Source organism: Schistocerca americana, chromosome 7 (assembly GCF_021461395.2).
Source record: "Schistocerca americana isolate TAMUIC-IGC-003095 chromosome 7, iqSchAmer2.1, whole genome shotgun sequence".
NCBI classification, from domain to species: domain Eukaryota; kingdom Metazoa; phylum Arthropoda; class Insecta; order Orthoptera; family Acrididae; genus Schistocerca; species Schistocerca americana.
Genome location: NC_060125.1, coordinates 47,965,723 through 47,980,008, shown reverse-complemented (window position 1 = coordinate 47,980,008; position 14,286 = coordinate 47,965,723). Strand labels below are relative to the sequence as shown.

The 14,286-nt window shown below is 40.3% G+C and overlaps 1 protein-coding gene across 1 annotated transcript in view; it reads right to left on the bottom strand.

Moving 5' to 3' along the window:
• Positions 1 to 13,387, bottom strand: part of LOC124622686 (myogenesis-regulating glycosidase-like) — a 79,566-nt gene extending 66,179 nt beyond the window's left edge. Inside the window, exon 1 of the mRNA XM_047148476.1 lies at positions 13,261 to 13,387. Within this exon, the coding sequence (XP_047004432.1) occupies positions 13,261 to 13,387 (127 nt within the window). The remainder of the gene's footprint in view (positions 1 to 13,260) is intronic.
• Positions 13,388 to 14,286: the final 899 nt, after the last annotated feature.

Here is a 14,286-nt window from a genome sequence, read left to right as displayed (position 1 = left end):
TAGCAAGGAATCTTCCCGTTCTCAACAAGTCTAATTCACCCTTAACTTGGTCAAAAGCTGCTGCACACGACAATCAGCCGGTGAAAGTAAATAAACGTCTGAGGTTCCGTAACTTTGAGAACTGAGACAGCATTTTTTGGGTGGGTGGAGGGAAGTAAAACACTTACTTGTAATATGGCCTCTTTCGTTGTTCGCTGTTGCTTGGAAACAGATTCATTTGCAAAGTTTTGAATATATAAATAAGAATCTGCTCTCTCACGTTCTGAGGGAACTTATACCACAACTGTCTTTCTGCTATAGAAAAAATAATTTAGAAATAGGGACTGTTGTGTCTGAGTTCTCGTAGGACGGAAAGGAATGGTCTCCGTTGGTAGCGAATGTTTCTGTAACGTTTTGCGTCCAAGAAAAATAAAGTCGAGGAAAAGGTCGCAATCCTCGGCATTTTTCATATTTACGTTGTCTCCACGCTAGGCATAAAATAGTAGCCACATAACTGTCGTAAAGTCATTTTTGTAAACCAGGTGCATACGATTCCCTATAAAGTTTACGCGAGAAACGCGTCACCTTTCACGCATAGATTTCCATTTAAGTTCCCACTACATATTCATATGAACAATACCAATCTGGTACAATGCTGAACTTTTCGATGACTGCCGTCGTGTCTACTTGATAAGGAACTGGTCTCACCAAGATCTCGCACTCTGCCCTTTGCGAATAATCATGATAAATACGTGCTTACCACGCGGAGCCTTTGTTGCTGATTTTGCCGGTGTGTCACATATCATAATGCTTCTTGGTATTATAAGGGACAGTCAAACTAAAACGAGACAGACGGAAAAATATGAGTTAGCTGTTTGTTACTTCAAAAGCACTAGCCATACCTTTTAATACACTTATCCCACTGTGAGACAGAACGGACAATGCCTTCATGGAAAAATGTTTGCGGTTTCCTACAGAACCATGATGGTACCCAGGCGTGAATCTCTTCGTCCGAAGCAAATCGACGGCTATCGTCTTTCTTCAGGGCACCAAAATATGGAAAGCGCGTTAGGAGAGACCGGGACTGTATGGAGTATGTGTAAGAGCGTCCAAGGGAAACTTCAGTTGTGTACTGGATACAACCTTGGCAATATGTGGGCGTCCATTTGCTGCGTGTACAATCACGGTCTCGTAGGCAACCGCAAACATTTTTGCCTGAAGGCATAGACAGTCTTGTCTCACAGCGGGATAAATGTTTTAACATTTTTTGTCGAATTACTTTTAAATAATAAACAGTTTACTTGCTATTTTCCATCTATCTCGTTTTCTTTTACCTGTTCCTTGTGACTATCACGGGTGTAGGATTAAAGTTTCATTTTCTCATTGTGGATAACTTTTAATATGATTTGGCCCAATAGTACTCTTCCCACAATAATTTCTTTAAAGATCTTTTCTTTTGACGTACATTGTACAGTGGCTCATTGCATCAACAGAGCCTTGCTACTTACGTAGTCAACATTCCATCGACGTCTACACTGATATACTTGCGCTTTTCTCGTAGTCACATGGAGCTCAACCTCTTTCACATCAAACTACAGAGACTTCGCTACCATAGATAATATTGACTGCACGTGACGTCATTACACCGAACCCAACATGTAAGTCATGTGACTCAGGGCAGGAAGCCGAGTTTCTGTTATTACGCACTGTGCGGAGTGTAGTTGGTAGTTGAAGATTTTTTCTTTTATAGCTGGAATGACGCAGTGATTTTTTCAATAAAATAGTTTGCCTTGTTGCTGTTACACATGTAACAGTGCAGTCAGCCAGATTTGTCTGAAATTCCTAACATTAATGGGATGGGTATCGTTTTTACATGTGGTCAGGTGAAACGTACTGACAGTTCCGTCTGCAAGCAACAGAATTACAGTTCTTCATTGAATACCTGTTTTTAGTGCACTGTGAGTGGAAGACAAAATATCAGTTTGGCGGGCAACATTACTTTTCTGGCGATTCCTCAACAAAACGTGTGAAATGTTTTGTGATACTTTTATAATAAATGAAATCCATTTATAACCATAATGCCCGGTTTTTACGCAAATGTATATTTTACATCTTTTGCCGCTTATGATGGCGGAATGTGAAGCGAGTAAAAGACTGCCAGTTTACGTTAAAAGGATCTGCTCAGGGAACTATAATGCTTCACCCACCAAGAACAGGTGGTATATGTATAACTAATTGTCTTTAGTTGTGTATGACACTATCAGAAGCAGATCTGCACCGCCAAGGACTTTAGTGCTGGCATATAAACTCAGTCAAGACCTGCTGCAAGCATCTTTCAATGCTGTAATTAGTCCTGGAGGAGCAGACTATCAATCCAACAGTCTGATGCTGCTTCCAAGAGATTTTCCATACTCTTTCAGATTGGTTCAACTATTAGTGCTAATTGCTCTGCCATTGTAATAAATAACGACTACGATTCATACATCATCCACGTTCTAACACTTTGTGTTTAGCTAGGAAAGTAAACCAAATCTGGAGTGCCACGTTCAGCAAATTTCACCATGTTCTCAAATTTCTAGTACTGGTACCTTGAAGAGAAAAACAGAGGTGGCTTGCCTATTATGTCCAATGATCATGTTTATCTGTGCAATATGGGCCAGAAACTATTAAACAAATGTCCATTTTTAATGCGAAAAACCCTTTTAAGAACTTTGTTGCCTCAGTTACGCAGGATATGAGGGATGATGTTTTCCTTCTGCTGAATAACCATATTTCAAACAGTCGTCTTCTTGATAACAGCATTCATCAACTGAGAAAAAGCTGTACTCATTGAGCATTTCAAAATAGGGTAACATGATGCAGTGAGACTCCACAGCAAGAAGCTGCACCATGCTCTCATTAGAAGTGTCCACACAAAAATAGTTATGTTCAGTGATCAGTGATTTTGCGAGTGTTTTGAAAATGAAATTACGTAAATGTGTGGTGGCACCTAGAGGTCCAGAAGTCAAGTCACCTGCAACTGAAATGTAGTTTTTATTTTTGTTTGTGTGAAATAAATTAATGAAATTGAGTGCCATTTTGCAAACTTTCTTTTTATTTTCCTTAAATTCTGTTTCTGACAAGTGAGAAATTAATGCCTTATATCTGTTTCAGTATGCAACCGTGTTATATCTTAATTTTTAAGATAACTGAACAATTTTTTTTCTTCTTCCCCCTCATACAATATTTCTACTGCAGCAAAAACTGAATTAATTAAATTGATTCTAAAAGATGTGTGTTAAGTGATACAGTAATAAATTTCCGCAGTACAAGGATATAAGTTTTGCATAAATACTGTTTTTGTATGTCACCAATATTCAGAAATTAAATGCTTCTATTATTAACAATAGCTCTTTCATTTCTCTGTTCTGTTCATAGCTGTCCTAAGGAAGCTATTGAACTTTTTTTTTTCAAAATGCCAGCAACAGTAGAAGTTTCAGTAACCAGAAACCATTGTCCCTGACATCTTACTAGAAAAGAGAGTACTCTTTATTCTCTAACACATACCACCTAGCCTGCTGCAGATCCTAAAGAAGTTAATGCATTTCTATGAAACTGACAATGGTCCTGTTAAACTGAGGCTGTTTACTAATCTATACAGTGGTAGGTAGATAAATGTTAATACCGGAACAGATTAAGGTCTACAGCTCCCTTATCTGTTGTTGATGTAAATCGTGACTCATTCTACATCCGTAAAGGTTCTCTGAGATTTTGCCTCAGGTCAGATTTTGTAGAAACATAAGCAGTGAACTCCATATAACTCAAGAGTATTGTTTTGCAGCCTACAGATTAGGCAAAGCGACGAAGATCTCAGTTGTAAAAGTGTACTATTTCACAGTCCTTGCAGAGATACTACCGTGAGTTAAAAGTTTGGTTGAATGTTGGTGCTTAGAAGTAAAACTAGATAAAATAATAAAGATGTTAAGACGACGGAATATTAATATCCAACCAACTACAGGAGCTTTCTCTATAATCAACGTTTTCTAATACACTATGACACATATTGTTTGGATTACGCCGCAATCATAAAATGTGGATTCTTACTTTGCGTAAAAACAGACATTGTGGATGTAAAAGGATTTCATTATTTTTAAAAGGCTTAACAAAATATTTCGCATGTAGTGTTTAGGAATCGTCATTTTGTCTTTTACCCCCGTGAAAGCGGTGAACTAATAAATTTTCGTTTTAACAAAAACAGGTATTCACTAAAGAGATGTAATTCAGCTGCGGTCTCTGGTACTCCACAGGTTTTGCATCACTCACGTTACATCTTTCTCTTTATACTGTGCAAGATCCCTGATATTTTCAGCGTATCGACTTACAACATTTGCAAAATAGTTTTCAGTCACTTACAAGAAAGCTGTTTAAACGTATTATAGTTGTCAAGTTTATTACCGGGCACAATTGTGCATACTGGTTTTGTTATGTGCCAGCTTTCAAGGCAAGTACTGCAATTTAGCGTGCGTATACGTGGCCTGCAGGAAGCGGCCCCTGTCTGGAAGTGTTGTCTGATGTAGGAGGCGGTCTTGCTAGGACTAACTGAAGGCAGTAAGTACCGTTCTTCCAGTGGAAACTTGAACTGTTGTGTTTTTGTGTGTGTCCTACTGTTGTCTGACTTCAGACCGTTACCGCATTTTGCGGGATTCCTGGATAACAGTTGGAGACTTTGTACTGCCTTGACTGGGTGCTCGTTTCGTAGTCTAGTGGTCTGGAGTCTTATGAAAGTAATTCGGTTTCGCAGGGCACCTGGGCTTCATATAGGAGTGGTGATATTCTTAACCATGGATCGCAGGTCAAAGCAACGGTGCGACCCTTATGTAGACATTTAACACTGCAGCAGTGCGGAGGTTGAATCCCTGTCCGCCCCGCGCCACAGACGGAAGGAATTTTTCAATATCTCCAAAGTGTTTTCATCGACATATAAATAAGTGCGACTTCGACTTAGTTATGTGCAATTATGGAATGCACTTCTCAATACTGGGCATGAACGTAACGTCAAGGAACGCTACTTCCAAATCTTTTAGTTCAGTTTCTCACACATGCTCATTTTTCTTTCTGTTCTTTCATTTTATCGATACATGATTTTTAGAACTTCAGCAGAAACTGCAATGCATTTTTCTATGATGTTATCTCACTCAGCAGTAAGGTAGATATGAAATGTAAATGAACTGTGATGACTGACCCACAGAGACCAAAATGCGCAGCGTAACATAGAGAAGCGCAAATGTTTGCGATTTAAAGTGTTATATTTTACACTTTACGTATATCCTAACTAACAACATTATTTTTATATTAAAATGGCTACCAGAAGCCGCTGCTGAAATAATTGAGGGAGACAATGAATTATCGTTGCATAGTCACTGTTAGGAAATTTTTCTTGACCCATCCAGAGTCGAAGAATTTTAGTTGTGTTAATTGTCGTGACTTTCAACAAGAAATTGGAGATAACGTTTTGGTGGGCTCAAACGAAATACATGTAAATGTGGCTTTGGCTTTGGTGCGCTACATAAAATCAAAACAAAGATTCCGAGGAGTCCGAAAAACATAGGTCACAAGCAGCGTGTATCATTAGATTGAACTTACATGAACGAGATGTGGACATTCGATACGAAAATCCTTTAAAATTTTCTGTTCCCTAACGAGTAATTAGAGATGTATGTTCTGGATTACCGTGCAAGCTGAGTGTGTCAGGTTAGAAGTAATGCAAGAGAAACATAGGTCTAGAGGAAGCAGTAAATAGCAAATTCCTGTTGGTGATTTGAGAAGTGAAACAATTTACTCTTTTCGTAGTACGGCAATCGTTTCTTTCATATCCGATCTGGGCAGCTGCCCCTGTCGGAGGTTCGAGTCCCTCCTCGGGTGTGTGTGTGTCGTCCTTAGCGTAAGTTAGTTTAAGTTAGATTAAGTAGTGTGTAAGCTTAGGAACCGATGACCTCAGCAGTCTGCCCGCTTAAGGCCTTACCAAAAATTTCCAATTTCATATCCGAATTTTGCTTGTATGTTGTCACATATCACACCTAAAATTGTCTAACATATATAGTATAGGACCTAACATTTGTAACAGCTAGCGTCACAGCCGATTTATATTAACCTTCTCAGTACCAGGGGGGAGGAATACTCTATGCCCGCCTTCTGAAGACATTGTAATCTAGTCCGGTAATTAAAAATAGTTATTATTTTTAATGAAGTCTTCTACCAGATTCCATAGCTGATTCAAATTTTTCGAATAATCTTAACCGAGAAATGTAAGATTTAGTAGTAAATGTGATGAAGATGTTGTATTCAATATTTTCACCTGCAGGACCATATTTACATATGACTATCTTTACACACGAATATCTCTTTAGAGAGGATGTTGTGAGTAAAGGTCACCCACAGTAAGGAAATTACGTTTTTGGAAATATTTTTTGTGCTGGTCATAAGGTACACCTCTCCCTCCCCCACCCTCACAGTAGTACATTGGTATGTCTAAGAGTGTCCTTAAAAATATTTTCAGATTCTGGACCATAGTTACACACCAGTACCTCTGTAAAAGGTACGTTATTAATGTAAGGTAACAACACTTAATAATTGTATTTTCATGGTGAGCATAGGTAATACACGTCACTGAAAACGCCTTGGCATTTCAAGGGTTAATACATTGAAAAAGAGTTTTCAGTTAATAACTGTATGAAAATCAATAAATCACCTTAAATTACTTTGTGATGAAGGAGATTGCTTCCAAACCACACTGCCTGATAAAAGAAGTGAAACACACGGAAGGAAATCAGGAGATGATATGAAACTTCACATGTTCAGAGGATATGTGATATTAGCAGTGATTACACAATAAAATTAAATTTATAAAAGTTGGCAATATGTGCCCACTTCTCAGTATGGCATAGCAACCCATCTGGCCAGGATACAGCAGTGATTCGGAAGTGAACTGTGTCACAAAGCCGATGTATCCTATCCTGTGCCAGGCTGGCCCACTACTATTGTAAGTGGTCCTTCATATCCTGGACACTGGAAGTGGGATGGTTTCGACGTCCCAGGTGTTATATTGGGGACAGATCTGGGTATTTTGATGTCCACGAAAGTATTCAAGATCACGCAGACAGTTCATAGAGACACATGCCATGTATCATCGCACCACGATACTGTCCCACGAGAAATAACACATGAAAATTCAAGATGCCTGTGACATACAATTTAGTCATCACATTTTCCTCAGTCACTTCCAGCCGTCAGCTGGAGTCATGGCCCACAGACTATGACGCCAGCAGTAACAAGTTGTTCCTCCGTATAACATTAGAAGAATAGGATCTCTTGCCATTTCACCGCTATACTGGACGACGGTAGTCATTCGAGGCAATGAGGAACTGCATTTCATCGCTGAACTCTGTGTGACTCCATTCATCAGCAGCCCATACGTCCTGGTCACGGCACCGCTCCACACTCAGCTGCTTGTGTTGTGATGTAAACGGCAGCATAAGTATGGGACGGTAACTTCCTAATCTGACAGCTCCTCGACCACTACCAATGGTGTGGGATGACACAGAATGTTGCAGGGAGTTTATTTCCTGTCCTTGGATGGCGGGTGCAGAATGGGTCAAATGGCTCTGAGCACTATGGGTACTTCTGAGGTCATCAGTCCCCTAGAACATAGAACTACTTAAACCTAACTAACCTAAAGACATCACACACATCCATGCCCGAGGCAGGATTCGAACCTGCGACCATAGCGGTCGCGCTGTTCCAGACCGTAGCGCCTAGAACCGCTCGGCACATAGCGGCCGGCACGGGTGCAGAGAAGAAGTGTTTACGATGCGCTTTGTGTACAGTATTGCGATCCTCCCATGTGAGTCAGACACAGTCGATCTGAACCTTGATAAAGAGTATGCCTACGCTCACGTTTCTATGCTGTGAAGCATCGGGCCTATCACATCGGAAGCCCAAAAACCTGGATGCTACACGATTCGATTAGTGATCCAAATGGAGACCCACAATGAAGCTCTTTTCAAAATCATTCAGGTAGTGGTAACACTGTCGCACACGAGTATGCGGCATCTCCGTTTCCTTTATAGTAGTCACTCAGTATGTTACGCTTAACGAGATTTTCGCTTTGCAGTGGAGTGTACGCTGACATGAAACTTCCTGACGGATTAAAAGTGTGTGCCAGACTGAGACTCGAACTCGAGACCTTTTTGTCTTTCGCGGCAATTACTCTACCTACTGAGCTACCGAAGCACACCTCGCGACTAGTCCTCACAGCTTCTATTCCGCTAGTGCTCGTCTCCTACCTTCCAAAATTCAAAGAAGTTCTTCGAACCGTGCAGAACTAGCACTCCTGGAAGAAACGATATTGCGGAGACTGGTTTTGCCACAGCCTGGGGGAAGTTTCCACAATGAGATTTTCAATCTGCATGGAGTGTACGCTGATATGAAACTTCATGGAAGATTAAAATTCTGCGTCGAACCTAGACTCGAACTCGGGGATTTTTTTCCTTTCGCGGGTAAGTGCTCTACCGACTGAGCTACCCAAGCACGACTCACGGCCCGTCCTCACAGCTTTGGAACGAGACGAGGTACCGCAGAATTGAAGCTGTGAGGACGGGTCGTGAGCCATGCTTCGGTAGCTCAGTCGGTAGAGCACTCATCCGCGAAAGGAAAAGATCCCGAGTTCGAGCCTCGGTCCGACACGCAGTTGTAATCTGTCTAGAAGTTGCAATATGTTACGCTGTTCACACCACTTTGTTTTCGTGCCAGGTATGGTAAAAATTCTAAACGCGAATGTATACACAGAACTGCATGTCTAACGATTTACAAATCCACCGAGGGCCTGTACATATACAAAGTTGCATTGGCTTCCGACAATGTGTTGTTTATGTTCAACTTTTTTTGTTGGCCAGTGTATTCTTGTTTAGATATTTAGTGAATATAAGTTCGTGCAAGAAGATTAAAATGGAGCTCTACTATTGCTATCCATTGTTGAAACTGATTGTCTGTAGGTCTGCATTTGAGCCATTGTAGGTATACAGATCCTATAATGCTTTGACCCTATGGGGCTTAGTATATGCTTATTAACTTACCGTTTACTATCAATGTAGTTAAATAATAAGTTCCCAAAAATGAGCACCGTTTCATAGTCTTATTACGAACCATTAAAGATCCTTCTTGGTGTATGGATTACCCAATAAGAAACATCAGAGGAAATCATCAGAATCTCACATGACACCACAAACACTGTGGCAAAGTGTGTCCGCAACAGTTTCCAGTAAGTGGAAATAAGAAATTTCTCCTAAATCGGAATTTCCTACTGATTGATGTGAAGATAGTTTGCAACTGTGCTGTCCTTACAAATCACTGTACTGTCAGTAATACAATAAATGCGTTATTATAGGATGAAAAATCATTCAGGAACATACACCACCCACGTCAGGAGCTACAGTTTTAACTTCGAGCTTCTACTGCTTTCCAGAGCGCCAAAGAAAGATAATTAAATGCGAGAGGATGGAAAAACAGCCAAGTTTCCAACCGATATTCGGACAAGTTCCTCTTGGCAAGGGTCTCTTCTTGCAAATGTCTTTCAGTTTCTAGAAAGGCACGCACGACCGATTCACTCGACTGTTAAAGGAGTTTGGTAATCTGATCGTAGTACACTGAACAACGAAGTGAACTAAGATACGAGAAAATCATATTCTGTAGTATCTGACAAAGATAATATTTAAAAATACTTGTGACGCAATATTCTATCACGAGAGGGGATTTTCAGCACAGGAAATATCTCTTGAAGAACGCATTAAAGTTTTATCATTTCGCCGAACTCAGTTTGCTATCTTAGCAATGATGAGCTCTTCAGCATCTCTTAATCCATATGCTTCCTTATCACGTGTCACTTAGAAGGGTAATTGCATTTGACTGTTGTGGCCTAAACGTAAGACACTGACAAGCTGATATCTGATATTATCACAGCAGTTAATTAAAATATCACCTTCAATAACGAAACTCTTTCCTTATGAACATTCCAGATTATTGGTATTCTCAGATCTTTCTTTTTCTCCCTTTTTCACGTATATGTGGATAACTTCAATAGTTGTCAAGGGTGTATTCTTGCCACCAACTATCATATCTCAGCGTCACTTCTGGTGTCACTTTACGAACATGAGCTACTTATATTCAAGATCATTCCTCAGCCCCCTCCCACTGTTCCCCCAAGTAATCAATGGCAGCTGTGCGAGTTATATTCATGGTCACCCAGAGCTATTCTCGTCCTGCCAATTCGCCCCTCTCCCCAACGCACCCTTCTGGGAGACTAGGAACCCTGTAACAGTGGGAATCGAGTTCTCCGTTGCACTCTCCATTATCATATTATTAATCCAGTTGCCCAAGCCCCATTCTTCGAATTTCGTGTGTCATAGTGGAAGGATTACCATGAAGCATCAGTAGAAGCCAGCCAGTGCCATCAGGCGTAATAACAAGAACAAGACTGATAGATTTGAAAGTAAATATTTATTAATAGTATTACTGTTAATGTTGTCACTTATAAATGTAATCGTTTATTCTTATATTTGTTTTTTATTCCAGGAGAGTGCGCACCTCTGATTCTGTGAAGCAGAACTGCTGGATGAGGAAACTCAAGTGATCAATATACTATTGCCCACACGGCCACAGCAGCAGCTGCCCACATGGCTTCCGACTATCCAGTACCGCTGCAACTGTAGCAGCCACTATTGGAAATCCAACAGCTCACAAACTCTTCACTACTTTCCCATAGGAGTACTGTCAGTGCCAACGCAGACAACGTGACTGAAAGTGATTCTAAAATGGTTCAAATGGCTCTGAGCACTATGGGACTTAACATCTCAGGTCATAAGTCCCCTAGACTTAGAACTACTTAAACCTAACATAAGGACATCACACACATCCAAGCCCGAGGCAGGATTCGAACCTGCGCCCGTAGTGGTCGCGCAGTTCCAGACTGAAGCGCCTAAAACCGCTCGGCCACACAGGCCAGTAACTGATTCTAAACGTGTGTATGTGGCCTAGCACTTGACAATGTCTTTGAAGTAGTTATAGAAGTAGACGTCCGAATCTGATTCATGTCACATTCATGTTGCCGATCAAATGTAGGATTAAAGTGGTCCATAGTTAATATATATGGACCATAGTTAATATATATGGATAGGTAATGTTTGATTGCCCTCATGGGAAACGAACATGTATTCGAAACATTCCAGTGTTATAAGACTGAAGGACCAGTATTGTACCTTAAGACAGACTTTGTTGTTGGCATCCACACTTTTTTAGGGGCATACCAGGATTTGTATAAACGCCTGTACTTCCTCAGTGCCAGCTATATAAGTGTAGATCTTATAAAATTCGTAGAGGCGGAATTCACAGACGATCTTCCTGTGTACATTCTCCTGCCTGCTGGACTTAATGCCATGCATTCGGAATTTAAGCCTTGTAGAAGATAATTGTTTGTGAAACACTGTGCTGCACAGTGACTGTAAGAAATATGAACAAAGCAATATATATCCTACAAAGCTGTACTTATTTCTTCCCCCTTCGTAAAAACAAATTACTTGTACGCTGCTGCTGCTGCCACCACCACCACCTCCTGCCACGCCACCAGCATCTCCAGTCTCTGCCCACACGCTCGTCGAAATCTGTAGTGGAGCAGAGTTAGAGATACGGCCTCGCCATAGGTTTGAGCAGCAGGCCGATTAACCACCCAGCTATGTAACGCCTGGTGACTGCAGCTGCAGCCCTTTGAATAGCAGTAGTAGTCAAGTGTCATATGAGTTCGTGAAAGGGCAAAGGCACTGTGGTTTAGTGAGTAGCGCGTTAAATATTACTATAACCGAACGTACTTGTTAAGGTGTGGTGTCTACACATATTATTGTTTAAAAAAAGATGCATTGAGAAGAAAAATAATTTATTTTCCGTTTCACAACCAGCACATTGAGGTTTAATAGGAAGAGGTTAATGGTTCAAATGGCTCTGAGCACTATGGGACTTAACATCTGTGGTCATCAGTCCCCTAGAACTTAGAAATACTTAAACCTAACGACATCACACACATCCATGCCCGAGGCAGGATTCGAACCTGCGACCGTAGCAGTCGCGCGGTTCCGGACTGAGCGCCTAGAACCGCTAGACCACCGCGGCCGGCAGGAAGAGGTTAATCAAACAGGCATCGTGCAGGCACGTCATACTGTTTATAGCGGGGCACATACGTAGAAAGAAACACATCATGTTCAAACTATTGAGCCATTAAGGGAAATCTGTGGGAAATAGCATATGATACAATCATTTCTAAAAGGATCTTACACCGAAATCTTAAGTTTTCAGGAACGAGGGAAAACATTCTATGGGTTAATGTATGGAATGTAATAGTATGGGCTTTCCAGTATTTAGGGAACGGAATAAAATGGATATTTTGCCATTACTGCAGTTGCTAGGTTTTGAAATCTGTTTGAAGAAGTCCAAAAGTATTGGAATAAGATGCTTTGCTTGAGGAAGTAATTCAGATGTATGGTCAAGTTACCTTTTTAGTAGTATTTTAAGTTGTTTCTTTGTTATGTATTCCATTTAATAGTGTTGTAACTTTAGTCAAAGTACATACAAAATGGTTTCATTGATGATCATCTGCAGCAGTAGCAGCAACAATGTTACATACAGACCGTTACATGTTGACTATAATAAAGTAAAGGTCGAAGATGGTGCATTTTGTACCTGTTAATAACCACTGTACCCACTGGTCCAGTGTAAGCCTTTTCAGAATGAAAAACAACAGACATTTCCAGAAATAAAAGATCGAATTATGCCGCAATACCTAGCTGTAACTTATTAGTATTATGTTCAAAATACATGAAGGAACATCGTTGACCTCTGACTGTCTGGCAGTTTGGATCATGCCTTTGTTTGGTTTCTTCGACAACAGTTTTTAGGGTATGTTAGCTACAGTTTAGAGAAGTTGTGAGTATGTTTAGTTTCTGTTAGTTTTGTGGTAAGCTTACGATCTTTGGAAGCACTTGGAATGATTTTACAGTATTACGTCACCAAGTAAAGTCTATGAACTCCTCTGGCTGCCTATTTCACCATGGGAACATTTCGTGTCTTGTACGTTATAAGAATGTCGACGAATGGGAAAACACTGTTCCACTTTATCAAAATGTTTAGTGTTTACCAAAGATGGACATATTAAAATCTTACAATGATTCTTATTTTGCCTAATGCAACCGTCAGAAAACAAACCCAGTTCTTTGTCATTTTCTGGTACATTTTCTTTCACATGATCAAATCGGAAGAAGCACATTTCATTTGCTCCTTTCTTCACAATGTCTTCATGGTATACGTGCATTACAGATTCATCATTTTTCATGCTATGCACACAGTTTAGCAGTATTAAGTGGAACAACGAAAGCTAAACGTAACGCATAGTGCATTAGGCATTTGATTAGATGACCTCCATTGAAAGGGTATATTATTCAAGGAGTAAAGCAGTTTCAAAACTGACGTCGCTGTACCGAAGTCGCAAAAACACATTTACAATACCTGGAAAAAAGTCCTTTTCATGCAGAAAGGTGTATCAGTGTGTACAGAATCTGGTACCGTTCTTAACTCGTTTTGTCAAAATTTGGAGTAAGGCCCTTTCAAAAATGACCGTATCATTCAGGAAAGGTATAAGTTATGGAACAAATAAATAATAGCCTACAGCATTCAAACCGCGATGTCTTTCAGTACGTTTCCTATAAATTTCCAAAAGCACTTTACAGATATTTTTTGTTTTCAACGATTTAAACAGGTAACAGGCAGTAGCATGATCTTTGTATTTTTCTTAGATACCATAGTTCTCCAGCTAAAGCTTTATAACATACTCGGGAATATCCAGAACATCTTGGTTAAGCCGATTTCTTGAGTACATCAAAAAGTTTTGCTGTCACTGTTTTTCCCTAAGAGCGATGTAATAGCTGTATTCAAAGATGAGTCAGCGGTCATATATTGAAATACACGTCCACTGCCCTCAGATGTGTTAACGAATAGCACCACCTCTCTGCGTAGGATCATAACCTCATGTATTTCTGCAGGTGACCTGCCAATAAAGCTCATCGTATACACCTTTTATACCGAAACAAAAGGTAATATACTTCTTAGAAATTGCAAGAACGGTTGCAAATAATATATATTTTAGCAGTAATCGATAAATAGTTCATCCAGTCATGAGAGAATCGTCAAAGGGGAAGATGCCAAGGCGCATAGCAGGTGAGATGAAGCCGCATG